Raw genomic sequence first — 23,823 nt, forward strand, 5'->3', positions numbered from 1 at the left:
TTAGAATTGGGAAGGTTGCAGGTGAATACCACATCAACCTCAAGTTTATTTTTCTTAGCTTTATTATATCTCTCAGTACCGTGGAAACAATATCACAAGGTAGCTTAAATAATAGCTGATATACACACAGGATATCCTTTCTTATCCAGAGGATTTCCTGTTCCAACCAGCAAGATGAATTGAACTTCCATCCCCTTGCATTGAGCCTCAAGTGTATTTCCTCTTATAGTTCCATGAGTCAGTAGGACAAGAAATCTGCGAGTAGACCCTGACCTGCCTTGACTGTGCCTGGCAGGCAGGCTGTCAAAGAAGGAAACAAAATGGCTCCCAATAAGACAGCACCAAAATCTCTCCTTTACTCAGTTCATTCTTTTGAACTAGACATCTTACAAGGCATTAAGAGAGAAGTAGGCTTCTCCAAGATTCCAGAAACCATAAGAGTTTCTATATTTTAATTTTGAAATAATTAACATAAGTATTTTAAAAATAAGACCATGTTGTTGTAAAATAATATTTCCTGGAAAGTATGGGGCTATGACAGTAGATACGGTTGTTGGCACAAGATACACACTATTAAGCTAGTCAACATCCAGTAAGGGGAGGCAGTGAGATCATGAGACCCCACCCCTAGCTGAGGAACTATTAGCAGTTGATATCTGGTGACTGGGAGAGGGAGAGTGTGTTTCTATGGGGGTGTGGGCCATACTAAATTATCCATGGTCTGGTAGATGGTGTCTAATACCCAAGGACATGAGGCCAGCATTAATTTATTCAAAGGAAGAAGAAAGAGGAAGAGGTGGAGGAGGGAAAGACATGAAATTGGGACGTGAATTTGAGGATGACTTAGAGGAGCTGGGGGTGGGTACACTCTAAATATATTATATTCATGAGCACACTAATAAGGGTCCTTGGGTCTCTTTACTCATAAGGCACACTATCATTTTTATCAGTGTATTTGTTTAAATTTTACTTGTATGTATGTATATGTGTAACCTGGGGATATATGATGGAAGTACCAGTGACCAGTAGGGGTCAGAAAACTAAGTCAGATCCCTTGGAGTTAAATTTACAGGTAGTTGTTACCTGCCCCAGGAACCGAGCTACCCTGCATGAAAATTGTGCACTCTTGACCCAGAGCCATCTCTGAGCTGTCCACCTCCCATGTGACTCTTGGACTCTCTTATCCTCAATACTATCATTTCTCTTTTGATACAGGTTCCTCATTACTTTGCAAATAAATAAATATGATATAAAATAGGTCTGATATAAAAATGTCATGCATAAATCATATCAACTGCCTGTGGAAATAATATTTTGATATGTTGGTGACATAAAATGTATTATTTAAATTATTTTTAAAAAAGCAAAGCCTCAAAGGAAAACATCATTAACTCAAAGGAAAACATCATTAAGCTGCAAATGTTATGCTTCCTGGTACTCAAGTCTTGTTCTTGGGTGACTTCTAGTGGCTTATGACATTTCTAGAAGCAGATGTTTCATCATGCAGTGGTGAGTTTTAACTTATTGTCACTAAAAGTAATGTAAATTCGCTTTCCCAGCACTCTTCAAGAAATGTATAAGACTGAGAACGCCATGGAATGTATGCATCTCTTCAACTTTTTACTCCAACCTATTCTCCCTCGATGAAGCCAATAGATCAGGCTTTTTATTAGTCTTCCCAAAGGCATTTCATTACTGTTCTAGTATGTTTGAATGTCATGGTAGTATTTCTAATAATAATCACACAGTTGTATGGTGTTTGGCTTAGTTTTTAAAGATATATTTTAGCTCAATTTAGATCATTCTACAAATAGCTTGACTGACATTGTTTCTTGACTATACAGTACTTCAAGAACAAAGTCATATAAAATTTGTTCCCAATCTAACTCAGGGTTGTTTAAGTAGTTTCCAGGTTTCTCACAGTTATGATATCAATGATTTTTCCTCTTGTTGTGAGGAAATGCCCTCACAAAACCAATGTAATAAAGGGTTTGTTGTGGTCCATGAATCATGATGATACATTTCATCAAGGCTGAAAATGCATTCTGAGAGAAGTCCAGGCTGGCTTGTTGTATGGCATCCACAGTCAGGAAGCCACAAGTGGTAGGGCCATTTGATTTCTTCTTTCTACCGTGTTTTCGGTCCACAGCAATGGTGCTGCCCACACTTAGGATGGGTTCCCTACCATATTAACCTGAGACAATCCCCCCAGAAGCTACCTGGGTTACATGGTCCTCATAGGAGTACAGAAAACCTTGTTTTCTTGCTGAATCTATATGCAGTTAAATTGGCCAGCAGTGATCATATGTAATGACTAAATGCATACCCTCCATAGGAATTGTTTCAAAATGTGTTCTCTAAAGGCAAGCATTGTCTGTGGAGACACGTAAGAGCTGTTCTATCTCATTTCTGTGGGGCCCAGATGCCCTTTAATCAGCACTTTTTATGTTTAATCTTCTGTGCAGAATGAAAATGGAAAACAGGCAGCTTCAAAATAACACAAAGTGTGTATCACAGTCTATCCTTTTTCCTAAGGAGTGATAAAACGCTGCTTATAGCCTTTTCTGACTCTGAAGGGGGTGAAATAAATGAAAACCAACTTCTTAAAATACTTTCCACAAGGGAATCACCATTTTGTTTCATTTCCTTGATGTTATGTCCCAGTTGATGGATCTCTCGACGCAATTCCTCAGCTTGTGTCTTATATCCTTCCTCACGGAAAGTCTTTTGTTCCTAAAACAGTGAACATGACAGAGAAGCAAATATTGTCAAGTCCTAACAATGTATGACTTACAATTTCAAAACTTCAGCAAGCGATCCTTAGTGCATTTCTAAAAACTTTCCCTTACCATGAACAAGATGCACCAAAGTGAGACCTACACATTATGAGGAAGCAGAGTTGAAACTTTAATAATCTAGATCCACCATGTTTGTTGCAGCTACAATGCTAGCAGAGTTGTGAACATGTACTTACATTCATGCCCACAAAAATGCCACTGGCCTGATTGCAGACAGTGGTGACTGGTTGGATGACGAAGAGGCCAATTACCATTTCTCTTGAAGCTGGACAATGGGCATTGCTCCACTGTCCTGTGCTTCTTCAAGGAGGCTTTGAAAGGTTGTGTCTTTCCTGGGCACAGCTTCAGAACCTGCAGAAACTATCAGGTCACTGTGCCTTTAAACAGGACATTTCCTTCGGTCTTATGTCAGCATAGATCATCCTGAGGAGGTTGGGGTGGCACAGGCGGGGTTGTGGGGGGCAGTCAGGTGCCTGATGATCTGGACCACCCAGACAGACTAGTTTCTAGCATTATTACACTGCCTGGTTGGGAAGTTTGCTTAGTGAAACCTCATAAGGTCATTTTTAATTTCCCAAGTCTGTAAAAAAAAACCACTGTAGTCATTCACCCCTGAAGGAGCAATGGAAAATTTAATGCCCCCAGAGTCGATATAAAGAACAAAATTCAAAGTCTTCATGAAACATAACACATGATGCTAAGGAGAGACGAGTAGCAATAATATATTATAATGAGATTCCTCCCATGACCTGGCTGAATACTTTCTCCCACTGCCTGGAGAATGAGAACCACCAGGAGGATCAGTAGCCCCACCTTCGTTAGCTTCTCCAGCATCATGTTATGGTCTTTGATGAGCTGCTCTCTCTCCTGCTCCAGCTTCCTTCTCAGTTGCTCTAGGTTTTCCTTGTTCCTTTTCTCTTGAGCCTCCATATACTCCTGATGCTCCTTCTGCTTCTGTCTTAGCAGATCCTGCTCCTTCTCAGCTGCCTCCTTCTTGGTGTGCTTCTCTGCCCCAAGAGATGCAGGATATACAAAGTGATGGTTCAAGTAAAATACCAACATTCCATAACCCAAAGAGCAATTCAAATCTGAAAAGGAGCATAGGAACCCAGACACAACTCTGCTCCACACTTGGGGAGCATGTTTCTGAAGGTAAGGGAGAAGACCATGCCCATGTGCCTGATACACAGTCAGGACTGCCTGTGGCTTCCAGGGTGGGCATCCACAGAAAGATAGAAAGCTCATTCTCTTGGCATGGGTTTGCTTTGGATTCTATTAGAAAGCCATGGTAGGAATCTGACCTCTCCTGAGAGCCAAGAGACATGTTCCTGTACCTGCAATGGCCTTCTGCCCAGCAGTGAGGGCTGTATCTGCCTGCAAGATGGAACTCTCGATGATGGCCTGTGACTGCAGAAAGTTCTGGAAGACTTCACTTGCCTATAGGACAAAGAGGGAGCAAAGAACCCTAATAAATCGTGAGAGATTGAGGACACATGAGATTCACCACAGTCCTAGCTGTGCCTCATTGTTAAATGCCACAGTGAAGCCTGCAAATGGCCTAAGATCTTCAGTGGCCCTGGGTACTTCCTGCTATGTGGCTCCCTCCAGTAACCTCTGCTAGAGATGCCTGCATCAACTCAGATGTAGCCTGTCCATGCCATGTGCAGCTGTGCATGCTGCAACCTATGATGCCTTTGGATATTGTATTCCACTGTAAAATACTGCATGATTGTGTATAAGCCACTTCCTTCTGCTCTTGCTGGGTGTATTCATTCATAGGCAAGTCACTTTAGCTGCCAGGCCTTGTGATAGAGATGTGTGACTGTGCACAGTAATGGGGGCATTGTTCAGTCAATATAAATAACTAAAAAAGGTCTAAAGAAAAATACTTATAATAGTATCACTGGCAATAACAGAGTAATATTTTAGCTATGTTATTACACTCATTACTCCATAGGTAGACAGTCATGACAGACATATAGAGTTATCACTCACAAAGCTTTGTGAGAATATTTCTAAGAATTCATACTAAAAAGGATACATTTTGCACCAAGCATGGTCAAGGTAAAGCACTTGCCTTGCAAAGCAAAGCCCTAGCTTTGGTCACCAGCACCAACATAAAGCTAAAGGTATCAGGATATCTTCATTTTTTTCTCATTTCTCTAAGCAGTGTTGTGTATGTATGTTTTATGACATACCCTTCCCTCTGTGCTAAGCTTTCAAGCTCTCTCCTCCTCATCTTCACCATGTTCCCATGTTTCCTGCTCATATTCACCCCATGCCCAGCATGGGAATGTTCCTGGGTCTTTATCTTGTCCCCATTCCTGTGCTTCCTGCTCCTCACCTTCACCCCTTTCCTGGGAACCTGCCAGTAGTCATGTTCAATCTTTTCCCTCATGTCCATGTAGAGCCTGTGTCCCCCAGGAACAGAAAATGTTGAGATATTGTCCATCAAATCCTTTGAAAGTCGATCCAGTTCTTCCTGGCAGTATTTATCAGATGCCTCTTCATTCTTCAACAGGAAAAGCCCATTCTTCTCACGTAGTAATTCCTACAATGGATGTGTACAGAGATCTGACACAATTGATGAAATAGAAGGGATATAATTCCAAGAAACATCATAGAAGAGCCACCCTATTCCCCATGAGAAAGCATTCCAGTGTAATAAGACCTCACAGGAATGTGAAGTGCTAATAACTGAACTTGGGTGCTCAAAAACCTGTGGAAGACTACACTAAATGTATTGGCATTCCTGGTCTTCAGACCTTCTGTAAAGAGATGGGGCTATATCCTATCATCTCTGATTCCTTGTATGTATCAAGTCCTGGAATTCTATCTTCAAGGACACAATGATACAACAAGGAGCAATAGAAGAACAGTGTGCTCTACAGAGACTCCAGTGAGAAACAGTTTCTTAGAAACAGAAGAATATAGCAAGTTCAACGATGCACTATAGATGTCCTGGGCAGGATCACAGTCCACAAACATTACTTGGGTAAAGGGCTCAGGACACTATATACTCATTATTCCATCTGTTAGATATTACTAGACTGAAAGCACCTGAAATTTTGGTAAGGGGACAAGTAATCGTTCATAACTGTATTATTCATGATACTCTGAAATACATATCTTTGAATAATAAGTGCACCTATGGCCAATGAAGGCTCATCAACACTACAGTCTTGAAGGGGTAGAGCCATGACAGTTAATGCCATCAACAGATTACCACCAGCTTCTTCAGGAATTGCTGATTTTCGTCTTTGAAGGAATGCTCCATAAAGACAGCCATGGCTTCCTTCTCGCAGGCTGCATGTACATCCAGCAGCTCCTGGATCGTGTCTGTGGGAAGGCTCAGTCGCTGGGCCATCTGCTCACTGTAGTGGCTGGCTGCCTTCTGCACAGCTACTGAGTTCTCACGCTGGGCCAGAGTTGTCACAGCATCATCCAGACAAGGCACTGCTCCACTGTTGATGGCATCCACGTAGGTTGTCACCAGAGTACCCAGTCCTTTGTGAATCAGGAGTTTTAGGGATAAATAATAGGTTATAAGTGAATGGGATACAAGATTTTAAGACTATATTTCTAAATCTGTCACAACCACAAATGTGCACACACATATACACACACACATGCAGACACCGACACACAGAACCTCCTCAGCAAACTATCAGTTTCTTTCTCCTTTTCTTACTTTGTTTCTTTGGTTTTCTAGTTCAGGATGTTAAAAAAATGAATATCCATCCTTACTTCATAAACTCAACTGTCTATGAAAATATAATTTTACATTTAATACTTGGCATGAAAACAAATGCATGAACTAACAAAGGAAGGTATGTCACATTATTTCTGTGGCCAATTCTAAAAAGTATAGGTTTGTTTCAATACTAGTATTTATATTGGAACTATTTAAATATCCAAATTATATTTCACATAGTCATTCTAAAATGCAACATACAAGACATTACCTGTAAAAATAGAAGGCATCAGCTTTAATGGTTTATATACTAATTCTATAATATATTAAGTACCTTTTCACTGGTGATTTTATTATCAGTTGAGAATTTTATACAGGCAGGTTGCAGCTGTAAATACTAATGATGTGGTCTACATTTTTAAAGAAGGGTTTCTATCTACAGCTATAAAACACATATATTTTAGAGTTGGGATACATGCATACTACCATGGTATATACAATTAAAAACTGACATGGTAATAAGTTCAACATATACTACTCTCTAAAGAAGTGTGATTTGAAGACAAAAAAAAAACAAACAAAAAACAAAAACCACCACCAACAACAACAAACTCACCATTCCCAGTGACCTTAATTCCCTCTCTGAGGGTCTTGATCTTGGCATAAGTGAAGATATAAGAAGCAAAAGCCATTGCACTTTCCTTAAACGTAGGATCCAATTGGTCTTCTGAAATAGTCTCAAGTTGTTTTATGAGTTCTATGTCATGAGTTGGCCATTCAAAGACAAAACACTTCCGATTAGGAAAGAAACGTCTGATGCATTCCCTGGCCGAATTGGATGCTTGGATTCTGGGATTGTTACCTAGTGTTGGAGTAAACACAAAAGAACAGGAGTTGTCTTAGCACAGAGAACAGATGAAGGAGGCCCTGGTCTATGTGAAATATTCTGCTCTTATATGACTCTTTACCATATCATGCAACATTTCTTTGCATGTCAAAACAAGTTTGTACTTGGTAGAAGTCTGATAAAATATTTCAGAAGTTATTTGACTTAAGTGGAGAAGCCTATGGCTGAAATCCACAGACCTGAATATGGGGTCAAGCATACTGTAGCTGTGGTGTCCTGTTGACTGAACAACAAGAGGCTAAAGGTGATTTCTGGCCTAATCTCTCCTTGTAGAAAAAGAGTTGTGTGGTGAAAAAAGAGCCACAAATAAAGGGTTATTAAGTATTAAAAGTAGCAACATTGGTAAATCTAAAATCAATTCCATGATTACTGAGGAAGCACTCCTTTATGGCTGAATAGAATTCTATTTTGTAAAGTCAAATATACAGTCATAGAAAGTAAAAGTGAGGAGGAGAGGAGGGACTGTGGACACACGTAGGATACATAAGTCTAGAGAGATAATGAGTAACATTAATATAGAACTTCATGAAACTGTATGTATGTGTTGTATATGTGTGTGTTGTGTAAATATGCATATCTGCTTGTGTGGGGGTGCATGTGGAAAGAGTCATTCTCCACCTTATTGGCAAAGGGTCTCTCAGGTGAAGTGGAACTCTCTAATACAGCCAGTGTGGCTACCCATCATGCTCCGGAGCTCTCCTGTGTCTTCAGCCTGTGCACTGAATTGAAGGTAGACTATCATACCTACTCAGCATTGAAATACTTCTGGAGATCTCACCTCCAGTCCTCACACTTGGGTGACAATGCTTTAAGCACCAAGTCACCTCCCGGCCCATGTATTTCGGATTTTTTCCTGTATCAATTTTAGTCGTCAACAGAAACTTAGCAATGTGAGGTGGTAGATGTATCATTTGCTCTACTGAGTAACCATTGCTTTAGCACCTACATGTGTTCTATAGTATCCAGTTACAAAGCTCAAGGTCAACACGATGTGTTTTCTGAAAATTGTATACAGTGCTGTTATCCTTTTTCATCAAAAATTATAAGATGATCTGTAGGAGTTTGAGGCTAGTATGGGCTACATCGCATATTCCAAGCTAGCAGAGTCTACAGTGTGAGATCTTGTCTTCCAAAAAAAACAAAAAAACAAACAAACAAAAAAAAACAAAAACAAAAAAATTTATAAAACTAAAGGAAAGAAAAAAGGGAAGGAGGGAGGGAGGAAGGGAAAGCTAGTAGTTTCTGTCTCACATATTTAATCCAGATACATACAAAGCACAGGCAAGAGATAAGCTGTGATCTCCAGGCCATCCCATCCTGTCTACATAGAAATTAACAACCAGCTAGGGCTACACAGAGACATACTGTTTACAATTAAACACAAATTGCAGATCATATGTAAATTGTAAGACTGTGCTCCAGAAATGCTCCGAGATGAATAATTGCACTGGTTTCACGGACTGCTCTCTACCAACTACATGTTCAATGTTTAGAGAAAGCAGACAGAAAATGAGAGCAGTGAGCATTCCAGAATTGATGTGACTCACAAGGCTCCATAAGCTTCACACTCAGGCTGACAATGACAATAAAAACATCTGGACTTTGGCATGCATCCATTGACTATTGATGATAAAGTACAAACTAAAAAGAACATCACCTTGTATAACTAAGAGGTGCTCTGGGCTCTACTCTTCCCAAATAAAATTAAACACCACTTCCCAAATGTTATCAGATAATGACCTATCAGCACTTCTGCAGACCTCCATCCCATTGGGAACAGGAAGGACTCCACTGACCACGGGACACATTTAGCAGATGACACCCTGCCCCACTCTTCCAATTCCAGGCCCCCCTCCCCAGTCTTCCCACCCCAGCCCAACCTCCCCAGCCTGCCCACCCCAGCCCTCCCTCCCCAGCCTTCCCACCCCAGCCCTCCCTCCCCAGCCTTCCCACCCCAGCCCTCCTGTACCTGGGATCAGCTTCAGGGCATTCTCCAGGTACTCATCACTTGTGATGTCTTCCCCATTTAACTTCAGCTCCAGCATGAAATCCCGAACAGTCCAGACAAAGTCTGGAAAGAAACTCACAAACTCTGTGGAATTCTTTATTCCATGGGGATTTGGGGAAGATTTTGCTCTGATCAGCTCAGTGAGTTCTGTGACATAACTGGCACTTGGCTAAGGAAAAGGGACTTCATGCACACGCTCTCATGACTCTCTTATTAAAACAAATCATCCTAAACACTCTGCTCTGCCCCAACAAAAGCCACATAGTGACAGGGCAGGGCAGTGACTCCATATTCATTCCAGAGCACTCAATCAAACATGGTGACTCAGATCCCAGAAGGATACTGCAGCTGCTCCAGGGCTTGGTGGTTGATGGTGTTCATGCTGTTGTAGACGAAGGTGCTGCTCAGAAGCACACTGAGGGCAAAGATCCACAAGTCGTTCTTAGGATCACCCTGGAAGATATGTGAAGGAAGAGGGCTGAGCAGAGCACTCCTCAGAAGGGACTTGGGTTAGTCCTGTGGCCTTCTTACTCCATGTACTCTGGGGGCCTGAGCATGAGGAGCACGTGCCCTTTACCTGGTTAAAGAAAGGATGTAAGGTCAGCCTGAGAATCTTAGTGGAATCTCTATCACTCTACACAGAACAAAAACTTCAAGTGGAGCAAGGATCTCAATGTATGATCAGGCACCCTGAATTTCATAGATAAGGGGAGGGGGAGAACAAACTGGAAATCATTTGCACAGGAAGACTTCCTTAACAGGACACAGATCATACAGAATATAAGAACAACAATAAATAAATAGTGCTTTTTGAGTAGGAAATGGTCTTTAACAATTATTGGTATGATAGATGTTTAGTATCCAGAATATATACGAAACTTAAGAAAATAGAACTTGACATCATGTACTTCTTGGCATCTACAATAGTATCTGTGTTGGGTGATTGTATATGGGATAGATTCCCAAGTGGAGTAGTTACTGGATGGCCTTTTCTTCTGTATCTTCTCCACACTTTGTCTCCATATTTGCTCCTGTTATTATTTTCTCCCCACTTGTAAGCCTGACACAGCTATCTCCTGATACTCAGAGCCTGGCAAATACAGAGGTGGATGCTCACAGCCAACCATGGAACTGTCCATGGGGTACCAAAGGGAGGAGTTAGAGAAAGGAATGAAGGAAATGAAGGGGTTAGTAACCACATACGAAGAACTATAACATCAACCAACCAGACTCCCCAGATCTCCAGGGAACTAAAACACCGACCAAAAAGTACACATGGATGGACCCATGGCTCTAGCCACATATGTAGCAAAGGATGGCCTTATGGACATCAGTGGGAGAAGAGGCCCTTGGTCCTCTGAAGGCAGTACATGCCAGAATAGGGGAATGTGAGGGTGGGGAGGGAGGAATTGGTGCATTGGTAGGGGAGCACAGTTATAGAAGTATGGGAAAAGGAAGGGGTTACTGTGGGGGGCTGGGGAAGGGGATAACATTTGAAATGTCTATAAAAAAATATCCAATATAAAAACTGAGTATCAAGGGAAAAAATGAAAATAAATGGCCCAAATTTAAATTTGGTATAGAACTAAACATAGGCAAGTTCTCAAATGATGGGACATAAATGGCTAAGGAAAACATAAAAGGTGAGCCACTCTTGTGTACACCTGGGAAACAGCCAGAAGAGGTGAGATGCATTCTGTTCCCTGAGCTACACTGTCAGACCAAAGGCTCTGCCTGCCTCCCTGAGGAGTCCTGTTGAAGGAGGATCATCCAGCTGACACCAGGAACAACCACATGGCTAAAGGACAGCATAACAACACAACCAGAAAGATCCAGGGCAATATGGCACCACCAGGGCCCAGCTATCCTACCACAGTAAGCCCTGGATATCCTAACACAGCCAAAGCATAAGAAGATGACTGTAAACCCAATCTTATTAGGATGTTAGAGGCTTTTAAAGAGTAAATGAATAAATCCCTTAAAGAAATACAGGGAAATACAATCAAACAGGAAATAAATAAAACTGTTCAAGACCTGGAAATGGACATAGACACAATAAAGGAAACACAAAATGAGGGAGTCCTGGAGATAGAAAACCTAGGGAAGACAACAGCAACAACAGATGGTAGCATCACCAACAGAGTACAAGAGATGGAAGAGGAATCTAAGGTATAGAAGACACAATAGAAGAAATTGATACATCAGTGGGCCAGATGTTTTTTTTTATGGAGAATTCTACCAAACTTTCAAAAATGATCTAATAACAACACGTTCAAACTATTCCATAAAATGAAAACAGATGGAATTTGGCAAATTCATTCTATGAGTCCATTGTCACCATCATAACTAAAACACACAAAGACTCAACAAAGTAAGAATTTCAGACCAATTTCCCTTAGTAACATTGATGCAAAAGTAATCAATGGAATACTCGCAAACCTAAACGAAGAAAACATCAAAAATATCATCCACCCTGATCAAATAGGCTTCATCCTAGAGATTCGGGTTATTTCAACATATAAAAGTCCAGCAATGTAATACAACATATAAACAAACTGAATGAAAACACATATTATTACATCATTAGATGCTGGAAATAGTCTTTGTAAAAACCCAACATCACCTCATTGATAAAAGACATAGAGTTTTCAGGAATACAAGGCTAATACATAAACACAATAAAGACAATATACAGCATGCCAATAGCCAATATCAAATTAAAGGAGGACAAAGTTAAGGCAATTCCACTAAAATAAGGATCAAGACAAGGCTGTCTACTCTTTCCATTTCTATTCAATATAGTACCTGGAGTTCTACATAGAGCAACAAGAAAACTAAAGGAGATCAAGGGGATACAATTTGAAAAGGAAGATGTCAAAACACCATTACCTATTGATGATATGATAATATACATAAGTGGCCCTGAGAATTCCACTAGGAACATACACAACAGATAAGCACTTTCACTGAAGTAGATGGGAACATGGTTAAGTACAATAAACCAGTGGCCCTCCTAAATAAAAATGACAGACGGAGAAAAGAAACAGGAAAACACTACCTTTCACAATAGTTTTACATAATATAAAATATCTTGCTGTAACTCTAACCAAGCTAGTAAAAGACCTGTATGAAAAAATGTCAAGTCTTTGAAGAAAGGAATTGAAGAAAGAATCAGACGATAGAAAGACCTCCAGTGCTCATGGATTGGTAGGGTTAACAAAGTGAAAATGGCCAGCTTACCAAAAGCAATCTACAGATTCAGTGCAGTTCCCATCAAAATTCCAACACAGTTCTTTCCAAACCTTTAAAAAGCAATTCTCAAATTCATATGGAAAAACAAAACCCAAGAGAGTGAATACAGTCCTGAACAATAAAAGGACTTGTGGAGGTATCACCATTCCTGGTTTCAAGCTGTACTACAGAGCAATCGTAGTAAAAAATGCATTGTATTGGATAAAAACAGATTGATCAGTGGAACAGAATCAAAGTCCCAGAAATAAAACCACCCACCTACAGACACTTGGTTTTTGACAAAGAAACCAAATGCATACAATAGAAACAAAGAAAGTATCTTCAACAAATGGTGAATTTAGAAGAATGCAAATAGTGTACAAAACTTACGTCCAAATGGATCAAAGACCTCAACATAAAACTAGATACACTAAATGTCATAGAAGTAGAGAATATCCTTGAACAAATTGGTTCAGGAGACAACTTCCTAAACAGAACACCAATATCTCATGCAATAAGACAAACAATAAATGTGACCTCAGGAATCTCAAAACTTTCTGTAAGGCAAAGAACACCATCAATAGGACAAAATGGCCACCTACACAATGAGAAAAGATCTTCACCAGTCCTACATCCGACAGAGGGATAATATTCAAAATATATAAAGAACTCAAGAAACTAAACATGAAAAAAGCAAATAATCTAATTTTAAAATGGGGTACAGACGTAAACAGATAATTCTCAACAGAGGAATCTCTAATTGCCAATAAGCACTTAAAGAAATGTTCAATGTCCTTAGAATCAAAATGACTCTTATACCTGTCAGAATGACTAAGATCAAAAACTCAAGGGACGGTACATGCTGGTGCAGACGTGGAACAAGGGGAACACTCTTCCATTGCTGGTGGGAGTATAAAAATATACAAGCATGTCACAAAGCAATATGGTGGTTTCTCAGAAAACTGGGTATAGTTCTTCCTCAAGACTCAGCTATACTCCTCATAGACATATACCCAAAAGATGCTCCAGTATAACACAAGAACCTTTGCTGAACCATGTTCATAGCAGATTTATTCAGAATAGTCAGAGACTAGAAACCACCTAAATATTCCTCAAAGAAAGAATGGATAAATAAAATGTGGTTGGTTGACATGATTGAATACTATTCAGCTATTAAAAATAAGGGCATAATGAAATTTCAGTCAAATGGATGGAACTAGAAAATGTTTGTGTCCATAAAATCATCTGATAAACCCATGAACACTGGTCTCAGTCTGACAGGGATAGTTAATTGAGAATATGGCCCAGGAAAATCAACCAGGGTCGTGGTCCAGTTTTGGAAACTAAACCATGTCTCTAGTTAGAGTCCTACAGGACTTACTAAGCCCAATACCTATGAACATTTGTGTGCATGTTTTCCCACTAATCAGGATTTATAAACATGGGAATTTCCTTAGGATAGATCATTGGAGCCTGGTGCAAAATGGAGAACTTCTTTTACCAGCAGGGCTTCCCCTTCCCTGACATTGTCTGGGGATCCCTACTCCCCACACCCTCTACCTGGGGAAGGTTGAGCAGTCCTTGGCAGACCTAAAAAATTCCTCCCCCACCCCATCAAAAACCCCCCAGCAAGTACCTGGGATTCCTGGACTGCCTCTCCATGCAAATGCAACAATCAAAGCAATTTAAACCCTAGCCAATGATTTTCATTTGCTCTGAAACTCATTCTAATTCTCCAAGGTCCATATATAACCCCTGGTTCACCCTGAATAAAGTGTATGCTTTCCACCCCATCCCCAACTCCAAATAAAGCCATGTGTACAAGCTAAAATTGCCTAAGAAGTATTCCATCAAAGACCATCAGAGAAGGCCTTCATCTAAAAGAGCTCTAACACTAAGATCCTTGGAGAAGGCCTTCTCTTCCCATGCCCTCACTCCCAGCCAGACCAGGATCCTACAGAACTCCACCCACTCTGAACTCCCCTTGATTTTTTTCCAGCCCAGTGTGCAAGTCTGGACACCCTGAGGAGGATAAATTGGAGCATAAGGACCACAGCTGGCCCCCTAGAACACACACTACATTTAACAAAATTAAGGTTTAGCAAGAACAGAAGCACATATCCTGATTTAAAATAAAGTATCAGAGAAAAGTAATCAGAACAGTATGGTTTATATAAAAAACTTTCTCAAAGTGCTATTTACAGATAATACAAGAAGAGCAATAGAGATGGCAGTGGACACTGTCTGTCTTGGAATATCATGGTGAATCCCATTTGCTTGAACAACTAACATGTAGCAATGAGTATTCTTAAAGTATGATAATAACGAAAACAAGGATATACACTAATGAGGCAGAATAAGAGGCCCCAAAATAAATCCATGAACTAACTGTCAACTGATCTTTGCAGGGGTGTCAGGATCATACAACACAGGAAGACAGTGTCTTCTACAAAGAGTGTTGGGGAAACAGGGCATCCATATGCAGACAGCAAAATTAGATCCTATTCACATATACCCAAGTTAGCAAAAATAAAAAGTTAAAAGCAAGATGTGAGTTTTCGTACAGCAACCTCAGCAGTGTGTAGATGCAAATACAGTGAGAGCAGGACCCAACAGCATATCTGCAGCACTCAACAGCCAAGGCTTGGACTCATCATGAAATAAGTGTGGATAGAGAAAACATAGCACAAATGCAGAATGGACTCTGACACAGACACAAAAGGGAAGGAATGAAAAAGGAAGGAATGAAGGAAGGAAGGAAGGGAGGGAGGGAGGGAGGGAGGGAGGGAGGGAGGGAGGAAATAAGGAAGGAAGGATGGAAGGAAGGAAGGAAGGTAGGAAAGAAGAGAGGGAGGAAGGGAGGGAGGGAGGGAGAAAAAAAGGACAGACAGGAAGGAATAAAAAAAGGAAGAACAAAGAGATAGGAAGGAAAAAAAGAAAGGAAGGAAGGAAGGAAGATAGGAATGCAGAAGGAAGGCCTAAATGAAGGAAGGAAGAAAAGATGGAAGGTAGGAAGACAGACAGAAAGAAAGCAACAAGACAGACAGGACCGAAGAAAAAGGAAAGAGGTAGGAACAAAGGAAGAAAGGAACAAAGGAAGGAAGGAAGGACAGACAGATGACAGAAAGGAAAAGAAGGAAGGACAGATAGGGAGGAAGGAAGGAAGGAAGGAAGGAAGGAAGGAAGGAAGGAAAGATATGAAGGAAGGAATAAGGGGGAAGGGAAGAAAGGGAAGGGGAGGGAAGGGAAGAAAGGGAGGGAGAAAGAGGGAGGAAGGAAAGAAGGAAGGGAGCAAGGAAGGAAGAAAGGAAGGAAGAAGACAGACAAGAAGAAAGGAAGAAAAAAGAGACTGGTAAGCAGGAAGGAAAGAAGGAAAGGATAGAAAGACAGGAAGAAGGAAAGAAGGAAAGACAGAAAGGAAGGAAGGAAAGAAAAAAGGAAGGAAAGACAGATAGGAAGGAAGGAAGGGAAAACAGACAGGAAGAAAGGAGGGAAGGAAAGACAGACAAAAGGGAAGGAAAATTCCTGTGGGGGCAAAGTATGGATGAGTTTAGCATACAACTGGGAAAATAGAATGACCAGGCACAGAAAGACAAATGCCACAAGATCCAACTCACATACAAATCTTAAAAAGTTGAATAGAAATAACACAGGGCTGATTACCGGTGGCACATCAAAAGATAATAGAGAAAAATCTATAAAATAAAGTTAACAGAAAGCCTGAAACACTGAGAAGAAAAATTGGCTTTCTACTCATTAATATGGATAACAGCATTGTTAGCTATGGAAGAAAAAGTATGAGAAACAAAATCAAAATTAGACAAGTAGGACAGAACCTGACTAACACGTTTCTCTCCAGAAAACAAAATATCCAATCAAAAATACAAAACAGAACAGGAGAGTAATGTTTCAAACCAAATGTCTTCCAGGGGACATTTAAAACATAAAGCTAGCATGCAACCCAACAACACCACCAATCCAATAAGCCCAGCAAATATGAGGAAGAACTTGAACATATGTTTCTGAAATGAAAGCACACAGTGGATGATAAGTTTATGAACAGACAGTGAACATCATCAATGCTCAGGGGAATGGAGTCAAACTGAGAAGGACATCATCACCATCTTAGGACCACTGCCACTAAAAAGACAATAGATAACAATTTTTGATGAAGGAAGTTTAAAAACACACCCTGTGCACTATTAGACAGAACAACAATTGGTACAAACACTCTGGGGTCCGTTTGAACAATTCCTAAAACAATAAAAGTAAAAATCTGTATGATCCAGAGATCCCATTTCTATGCATAACTAATTGTTAATCTTCATTGTTGACTTGATGGAATTTTAATTCAAATTTCTGGTCATTTCTATGAGGGGTTGTCTAGATGACATAGCATGGGGAGACCCATCCTAAAGAAGAGTGGTCCTATTTCATTGGCTGGGTCTCAACCTGAAGGAAAAGGAGGAAGAGAACAGAACACAGCTTTTGTTCCTCGGCTTCACAGTAGTAGAGGAGATGTGACCAACTGCCTCATGTTCCTGATGACTGACTTGATGGGCTCTTGTAGAATCTCTTAGTAAGCATCACCCGTCAATAAGAAAAGCCTACAGCCAATGAGCTGAGGCAGGAACTAGGAGGTGGGGCATCTGGAAGTGAGAGGGAAATTCTGGGGAACAGTCAATGGATGTGCCTGGAAATCTGAGGAGGAGATGTGTGTTAAGGACACATTTAGATGAACTCAAGTTAGAATAAGGGCAGATTCATCCTGGGATGCTGAGGAGAGGGATGGAGACAAGCAGAGGTAAGACCAGCCATGTAGGTGAACGCAGGTTAGAATAATTGGGATAATAAGTTAAGAGCAAGTTTGAGAACAAACTTCAGCTTGTGACCCAAGCATTTATTAAATAATTAGTCTCAGACTTGTTATTTTGGGGAATTAAGTGGCCAGGAAGGGGAAAAACAAACTTGGATTGTTTTATATAGGCTATTTCTCTAGGAACACAACAGAAACCCTTTTTCCTATAGATTGTTTTGTTGCTGTTGTTGTAGTTATTATTATTGTTGTTCATGGTGGTGTTGGTATTTCTTTTTCAGCTCTCAAAGACTAAACAACAAACCAAAGAGTACACATGGAGGGTCACATGGCGCCAGCTGTGTATGTAGAGAGGATGGCCTTCATCAATGGGAGGAGAGGCCCTTGGTCATATGAAGGTATGAGGATTCCCCAGTGTAGTATAATGCCAAGGTGGGAAGGTACAAGTGGGTAAGTAGGTGGGAGAGCACCCTCATAGAAGAAGTCAGAGGGGGAGAAGATAGGTTTCTAGAGGGGAATCCTGAAAGGGGGATATCCCTTGAAATATAAATAAATAAAATAACCAATAAAAAATTCTAATTAAATAAAAAAGAATTTCCAGTATGCACTCCCTTTGGACTGTTGATAAGTTTTACTATTTTTTTTAAAATGTAAATCTGAGGGTTCTTCAGATGACTCAGTGGTAAGAATACTTGCTGTTCTTCCAAAGGACTGGAGTTTGGTTCCCAACATCCACATCAGGCAGCTTCTAATTTCTGTAACTGCAGCTGTGGCCTCTGACCCCCAGGGATGCCTGTATTCACATGCATGACCACAAGTAGAAACATACACTACACATAAAAAAAATATCTTTCAAAAATGTGAATAGAGCTCCTTAAGTGCATCCCCAAAATGTACCCTTGGTATCTCAGAAGACAGGCCAGAGCCATTCTTCACCCACACGGATGGGCAGATGCCACCCACCTTCTCAGCAAAGCATCCTTATACCTCACTGCTCCTAGTAGAAGTGGCACTGTGTTGCCTGGGTCACCTTTCAAAACAGAAGGCCTTGTTCCTCTAGCAATGAGTACTGGCAGATAGCAATACTCACAAGCCAGCACTTTCAATGACAAAGGCTTCCAGAAAACACTTCCATGAATAGAGAGGCAACAGGGATGGAGACCCAGCATCCTTGACCAAACATAGGCTAGCTCATCAATGGGAGGAGAGGCTCTTGGTCCTGTGAAGGTTCTATGCCCCAGTATAGGGGAATACCAGGGCCAGGAGTGGGAGTGGGTGGGTTGGGGAGCAGGGAGAGAGGGGAGGAGATAGGGGATTTTCAGAGGGAAAACTAGGAAAGGGGATAACATTTGAAATGTAAATAAAGAAAACATCCAATAAAAAAAGAAAGTATAGCAAAAAAAAAAAAAAAAAGAAGAACTTCTAGCCACAGCTCTCCCTCTGAAGATTGACAGAACAGAGGCTGGTCCATGGTAGCTCTTGCCTCTCTCTCTACGGATGCTTTCCAGTTACTAGACTGTATCAGAGTACACAGGTTGGTTTATCACAGAAACTGGAAGGGTTTTTGGAAATAAGAACCTTTAGTTTGTTCATTAGAATCTAAGTACTATGCCCGGAACCCAAGAATTCCTAGTGTTGAATAAACTTCTATCACACTGAATCAAATCATTTGCCCAAATGGCAAGAAATAAAAGCATGTTTTGCCTATCAGAATATTCCTAAACTCTGAGAGTGAAGTCTAAATAGGGCACTCTTTACCTCTCCGGTGGCAGTTCAGTCAGAATTCACACATAGATTATAGTTAGATAACAAGGGCACAGAAGGGCCAGCCTGAGCCTCATCCTACCTTTTCCACATCGCCCAGGCCCTCGGTGTCCAGGAGGACCAGTGCTCTGGCTTGGTGGGGTGGGGCATGCACCACATCCAGATGCCCTTGGTCTGAGACTGCACGGTGGAGCCCAGAGGGAAACCTGAAGGGAAGAGAGGAGAAAGAAAGTCAGGATGTGAGTGTCCTGTACAGGTGGCCTTGTGTGCTAAAACCTCGGTGCCAAGCTGCCAGCATTATTGGGAGGGATTCTGAAGGTTTTAGGACTTCAAGCCCAGTGAAGGATGCAGGTAACTAGAGAAGGGATTTTGAAGGTTATAACTCAGTTTCTGCCCGCCACTTCTGTTAAGCGAGACCCACGATCTTCTGTTAAGCGAGACCCACGATCAATGAACCAAGAACTATGGAGTAAAATCTAAGTCAGGATAAGTGCCTCCTCATTAAGGTTACTTCTTGAGTGTTGTGGTCACAGCCTTGAAAAAGTACAAAGAGGGAGCTATGCCTGTGAAGATTGGATGTAAGTAGCAGAATGGAGGGAGTGTTGTGAGTACCTCAGCACATGAAATGGTGCCCTGTCTCCCCTCAAGAAGCTCTTCCTTTATAATTCCTTCATTTCAAGTCATAAGGAACATATAATAGGAGAACAAAGCCACACAAGGTCTCCAGATGGAAACAAATAGGCACCCACAAGGCAGAAAACATAGAGTGCTCTGGCAAATGCACAGTGTTTGGTGCATCCATGGCTGTACACACATGCAATCCTTATACGTAGAAGACACACACGAGAGGGTTGCCAGTATTTTGAGAGTCACTAGGATCCAATGGCTAGAGCCAAGCCGAACAACAAGACGAAAGAAAGAAAGAAAGAAAGAAAGAAAGAAAGAAAGAAAGAAAGAAAGAAAGAAAGAAAGGAGGGAGGTAGGGAGGGGAAACAACAACAACAACAAAACAAAACAAAAAAAAAAAAACTGAAGCAAACAAAGAGACAACAACAACATAAAAAAGGCAAAGGTATTTTTGCAAATGGTGGGGAAAGGGCATGGGCTCCAAAAGAGAGATACGAAAAAAAAAAAAGAAAAAGAAAAATGAAATAGGATAGTTTTTGCATTGAGAATGATTAAAGACAGAAGTATGAGGCTATAAAAGGATACAAAGTCCCTTTTAGAGTTCTTTTTAAGACTTATTTATTTCTAAATAAATGATTCTTAAGATTTACTTATTTCATTTTATGATTATGAGAATTTTGCCTACATGTATAAAAGTAGGCACTGCACATGCCAAGTGCCCACTGAAGCCAAAAAAAAAAAAAAAAAAAAGAGCATCGGTTCCTCTGAGGTTCAAGTTATTAAAAATATGAGTCACCATGTGTGTGCAAGAACCCAAACCTTGTCTGCATGAGCAACAATTTTTCTTAGCCACTGGATCAACTCTGCATCTCTACCTATCAGAGATTTTTAAAGTCTTAAGTATTCAAAGACTTTCTATCCTGATGGATCTTATTTAGAAAGGAGAACCTGCTGTAGGAGCCAGGGGACTGAGTCCCAGGATCCCATGTTCAGGGCATCAGAAAAGGCCCCATCTTGAGCATTCCTAGGGGAGATTTTCTTTAACAGAATGGAAGGGAAGAGCACAGAAGAGCTTATTGTGTAGTTTAATTAAGGGATGAAAATTAGCATGAGAGGGTGGCTTTGCTTAAAGGAGTTCTGCTGTCCATTGTTATAATTGGGAATAAGAATTAAGGAAATGTGACAGAGCCAGTCAAACCTTTGGCTGGTAGGCAGCGTGCCACTCACGTGATTCTGTCCCGCCAAACAGTTCATCAAATAGGACTTCCCTGTATGGGACCATCCAACAATAGCCACTACTACCACTGGCTGAGAAATCTTGTCCAGAATCTCTATGGCTTCCTGGTTCACTGACAGCTGTTCATTGTGGTTTTCCACAAGACAAATGGGAGCCATTTGTGGTTGGGTCATAGCAACCTGCCAACATAGATGAATCTATAATAGGAGAAAGAGAGTAAAGTCATTCTCTGCCTCACTGACACCCAATGGCTCAGCAGCTAAGACCTCTTGGTAGGTAGCTTTGTAGGTTTGCTCTTGGCAGTGCCTAGCCTCATCTGGCTGTGTGTATTCTCACATCTGTAGTACAGAGCCCCTCCTTCTCTTCATTATTCTTCAAAGTTCTAAAGAAGCTTTGATAACACATGGGCTGCTCTCATCTATAAAGTTTTAGTTCAGTGTAATAAAATCCAAACCATACTGATCTCCATCAAGGTCAACCCAGCAAACAACCAGCAAAATGGCAGACTACTAGCCTCTCAGCCCTTGGTATAGCCATGAATAGATTTCTATATGGCTGAAAATATGTAGAAACTGTGAACAATACCACTTAATTACACTGAGATGTGCAGCTGAATAAAAGGTGGGAATTACATGTGTCCTTGTTAGACTTTTTACTGCCTACCTCCACCCTACCTGACACAGGTCCTGTCTGCAGGAAGCAACACAGAGCTTAATTGCAACAGGCCAACCTGGGGCTACCCTGATCTCAGTTTTACCTAACTTGTGTTTCAAGTACGGATTATTTCTTGAACATGAAAACAAAATCTCAACCCGAGCAAATAAATAGAAAAAAAAACAGACTTTCTAAAATTAAGGACTTTTCTGCACCAAAGGATTCTATAAACAGTGTAAAAAGGCAACCCAAAAGTGGGTGAAGACTACTTGTAAATCACATGTTTGATAAAGGGTTACTATCTTCAACAAAATAGCAATACAACTCATCACAGATAACTCATTTCTAAACAGAGAAAATCACTGGGTGCTTATTTCTGCAGAGAAGGCTTACAAACATCCATGAGCACACAAGATCATATTCATTATTGCTAATCACTTTGTACAAAAAAATTTAAATTAAAAAAATTATCTGAAAAAGATAGAATGTACAAACTGTGAAGTACCAGAGTGAATGCTGAAGTGTCTCTGTTCCCATTACAGAATGTATTAGGGAAACATTGGTTGCAAAATGAAGAAACTTTTCATTATATGATTTCTGTTTTGCCATGCTGAGGGACCAGGTGTAAGAGTCTATAGTCACATGATCATGTGTGATTTGGCTTCTTAGAGCTTACTGAGGCTAAGGCTTGCTTTGGGCTAACATATATATTATTTGAAATTACCTGCTTAGTTTTGCTGATCTTTGCAGTTTAAGCACAAACTAGGTTATTTTAAGAGCTACATGGTATTGTTCCTCAATAATTCTTCAGTCCCTGTGACAAACATTGAGGAAGTCCAAATCAAACCACAAGGCATCACTTCATACTCATCAGGACAGCTACCACACAATGGGAAAACAAATCCATGTAACCCAGAATTTAAACAACTCCGGTGTCTGTACTCTGCAGCTAAGAACACAGAATATTTCCTCATGAGAAACAATCCTGGTTTCTAAGACAATGGAAAGTTACATTTGATCTAACAGCTCTTCTTTGATTTCAGCACAAACTAGCAAAAAGGACTTGGATGGACCTTTGATCTTTAATGATCATGGTAGCTGTGTTCACAATACCCACAATGTGGATTAAGCCCAGTTTCCCACCACAATGTGATGGCACACCAAATTGTATATTATTCAGCCAGAGAAGAGAATAAAATTAACTACTGTACACTACCTTGTAGACCTTCATAGACTTAAAGCCAGCCACAGACCTCTGCAGGTCAGACAACACATAACTTGCCTCCCCTCCTCTGCACTCCAGTCCCAGATGAGCCTGAGGACATTATGCCAAGGACAGAGAATGTGTCAATCCCCAGAAGTCACAGATTCCACAACACTGTCTCTCTGCAGCTTAATCCCTTTAATGAGATAAGAAGAGCAGCCCAAACAAAATGCAGAGAGCCCATGTGATCTCTACATCACACACACACACACACACACACACAGACACACAGACACACACACACACACACACACACACACAAACCCTAAACACCAAGACAGAGCTTGACTACTTACTAAACTTAAAAAGATGATGAGGTACAAACTAAGTTTATTTCCAAAAAATATTTGCCAAGGTCAAGTGCTGAATTTTCCGCACAAGGTTCCTACATGTTCCTTTGACAACAGTTGCCTGTGAACCAGGGCAGGAGCTGTTGCTGTGGTCCCAGCTGAGGAAGGACCAGAGCTCTTCCCATAGTGTGTCTAACAGAGCAGGGCAGCCAGCTGTGTCAGGCTACAACTTTGTATCTGTCCTTTGTCAGAGGAAAGAAACTCACCTCCTAGACCTAAAGCCAGCCACAGCCCCCTGCAGACCAGAGAGCACAGAACCTGCCTCCCTTCCCCCTCCCTCAGTTGCCCCTTTGACTTGGAAATCAAGCTGAGGTCCAGACTAAGTTGCTCCTTAAAGAAAGGAAAAGTAAATATTAAATATACCTGGTCCCACAGCACAGGTCCAAGTGCAGTTCTCAGCTGCTGCTGCCTCCTCAGGCTCACTTCTGCTCTCCTCACTTCCTGCTCTCTTTGCTCCTCTTTTATGTGCGCTG

At 40.9% G+C, this 23,823-nt stretch overlaps 1 protein-coding gene across 11 annotated transcripts; it reads right to left on the minus strand.

Moving 5' to 3' along the window:
• Positions 1-23,820, minus strand: Gbp4 (guanylate binding protein 4). 11 transcript variants are annotated; one of them, XM_006534805.4, is made up of 13 exons: positions 23,714-23,793; positions 22,953-23,051; positions 22,461-22,550; positions 21,044-21,279; positions 19,301-19,424; positions 9,751-9,860; positions 9,369-9,565; positions 7,109-7,354; positions 6,025-6,305; positions 5,143-5,349; positions 4,133-4,235; positions 3,612-3,805; positions 1-2,733 (listed from the first exon to the last, which is right to left on the minus strand). In XM_006534805.4, the coding sequence occupies exons 4-13, from the start codon at positions 21,253-21,255 to the stop codon at positions 2,512-2,514; spliced, it is 1,896 nt and encodes a 631-aa protein (XP_006534868.1). In that variant the 5' UTR covers positions 21,256-21,279; positions 22,461-22,550; positions 22,953-23,051; positions 23,714-23,793; the 3' UTR covers positions 1-2,511. The 11 variants fall into 11 exon arrangements, with proteins under 11 accessions (XP_006534868.1, NP_001346008.1, XP_030110045.1 ...); NM_001359079.1 differs by lacking the exon at positions 22,461-22,550 and having other exon boundaries at positions 23,714-23,820; XM_030254185.1 differs by lacking the exon at positions 22,461-22,550 and having other exon boundaries at positions 21,073-21,279; positions 23,714-23,771.
• Between the last annotated feature and the right edge of the window lie 3 nt (positions 23,821-23,823).

Source organism: Mus musculus, chromosome 5 (genome assembly GCF_000001635.26).
Source record: "Mus musculus strain C57BL/6J chromosome 5, GRCm38.p6 C57BL/6J".
In the NCBI taxonomy this organism is placed as follows: domain Eukaryota; kingdom Metazoa; phylum Chordata; class Mammalia; order Rodentia; family Muridae; genus Mus; species Mus musculus.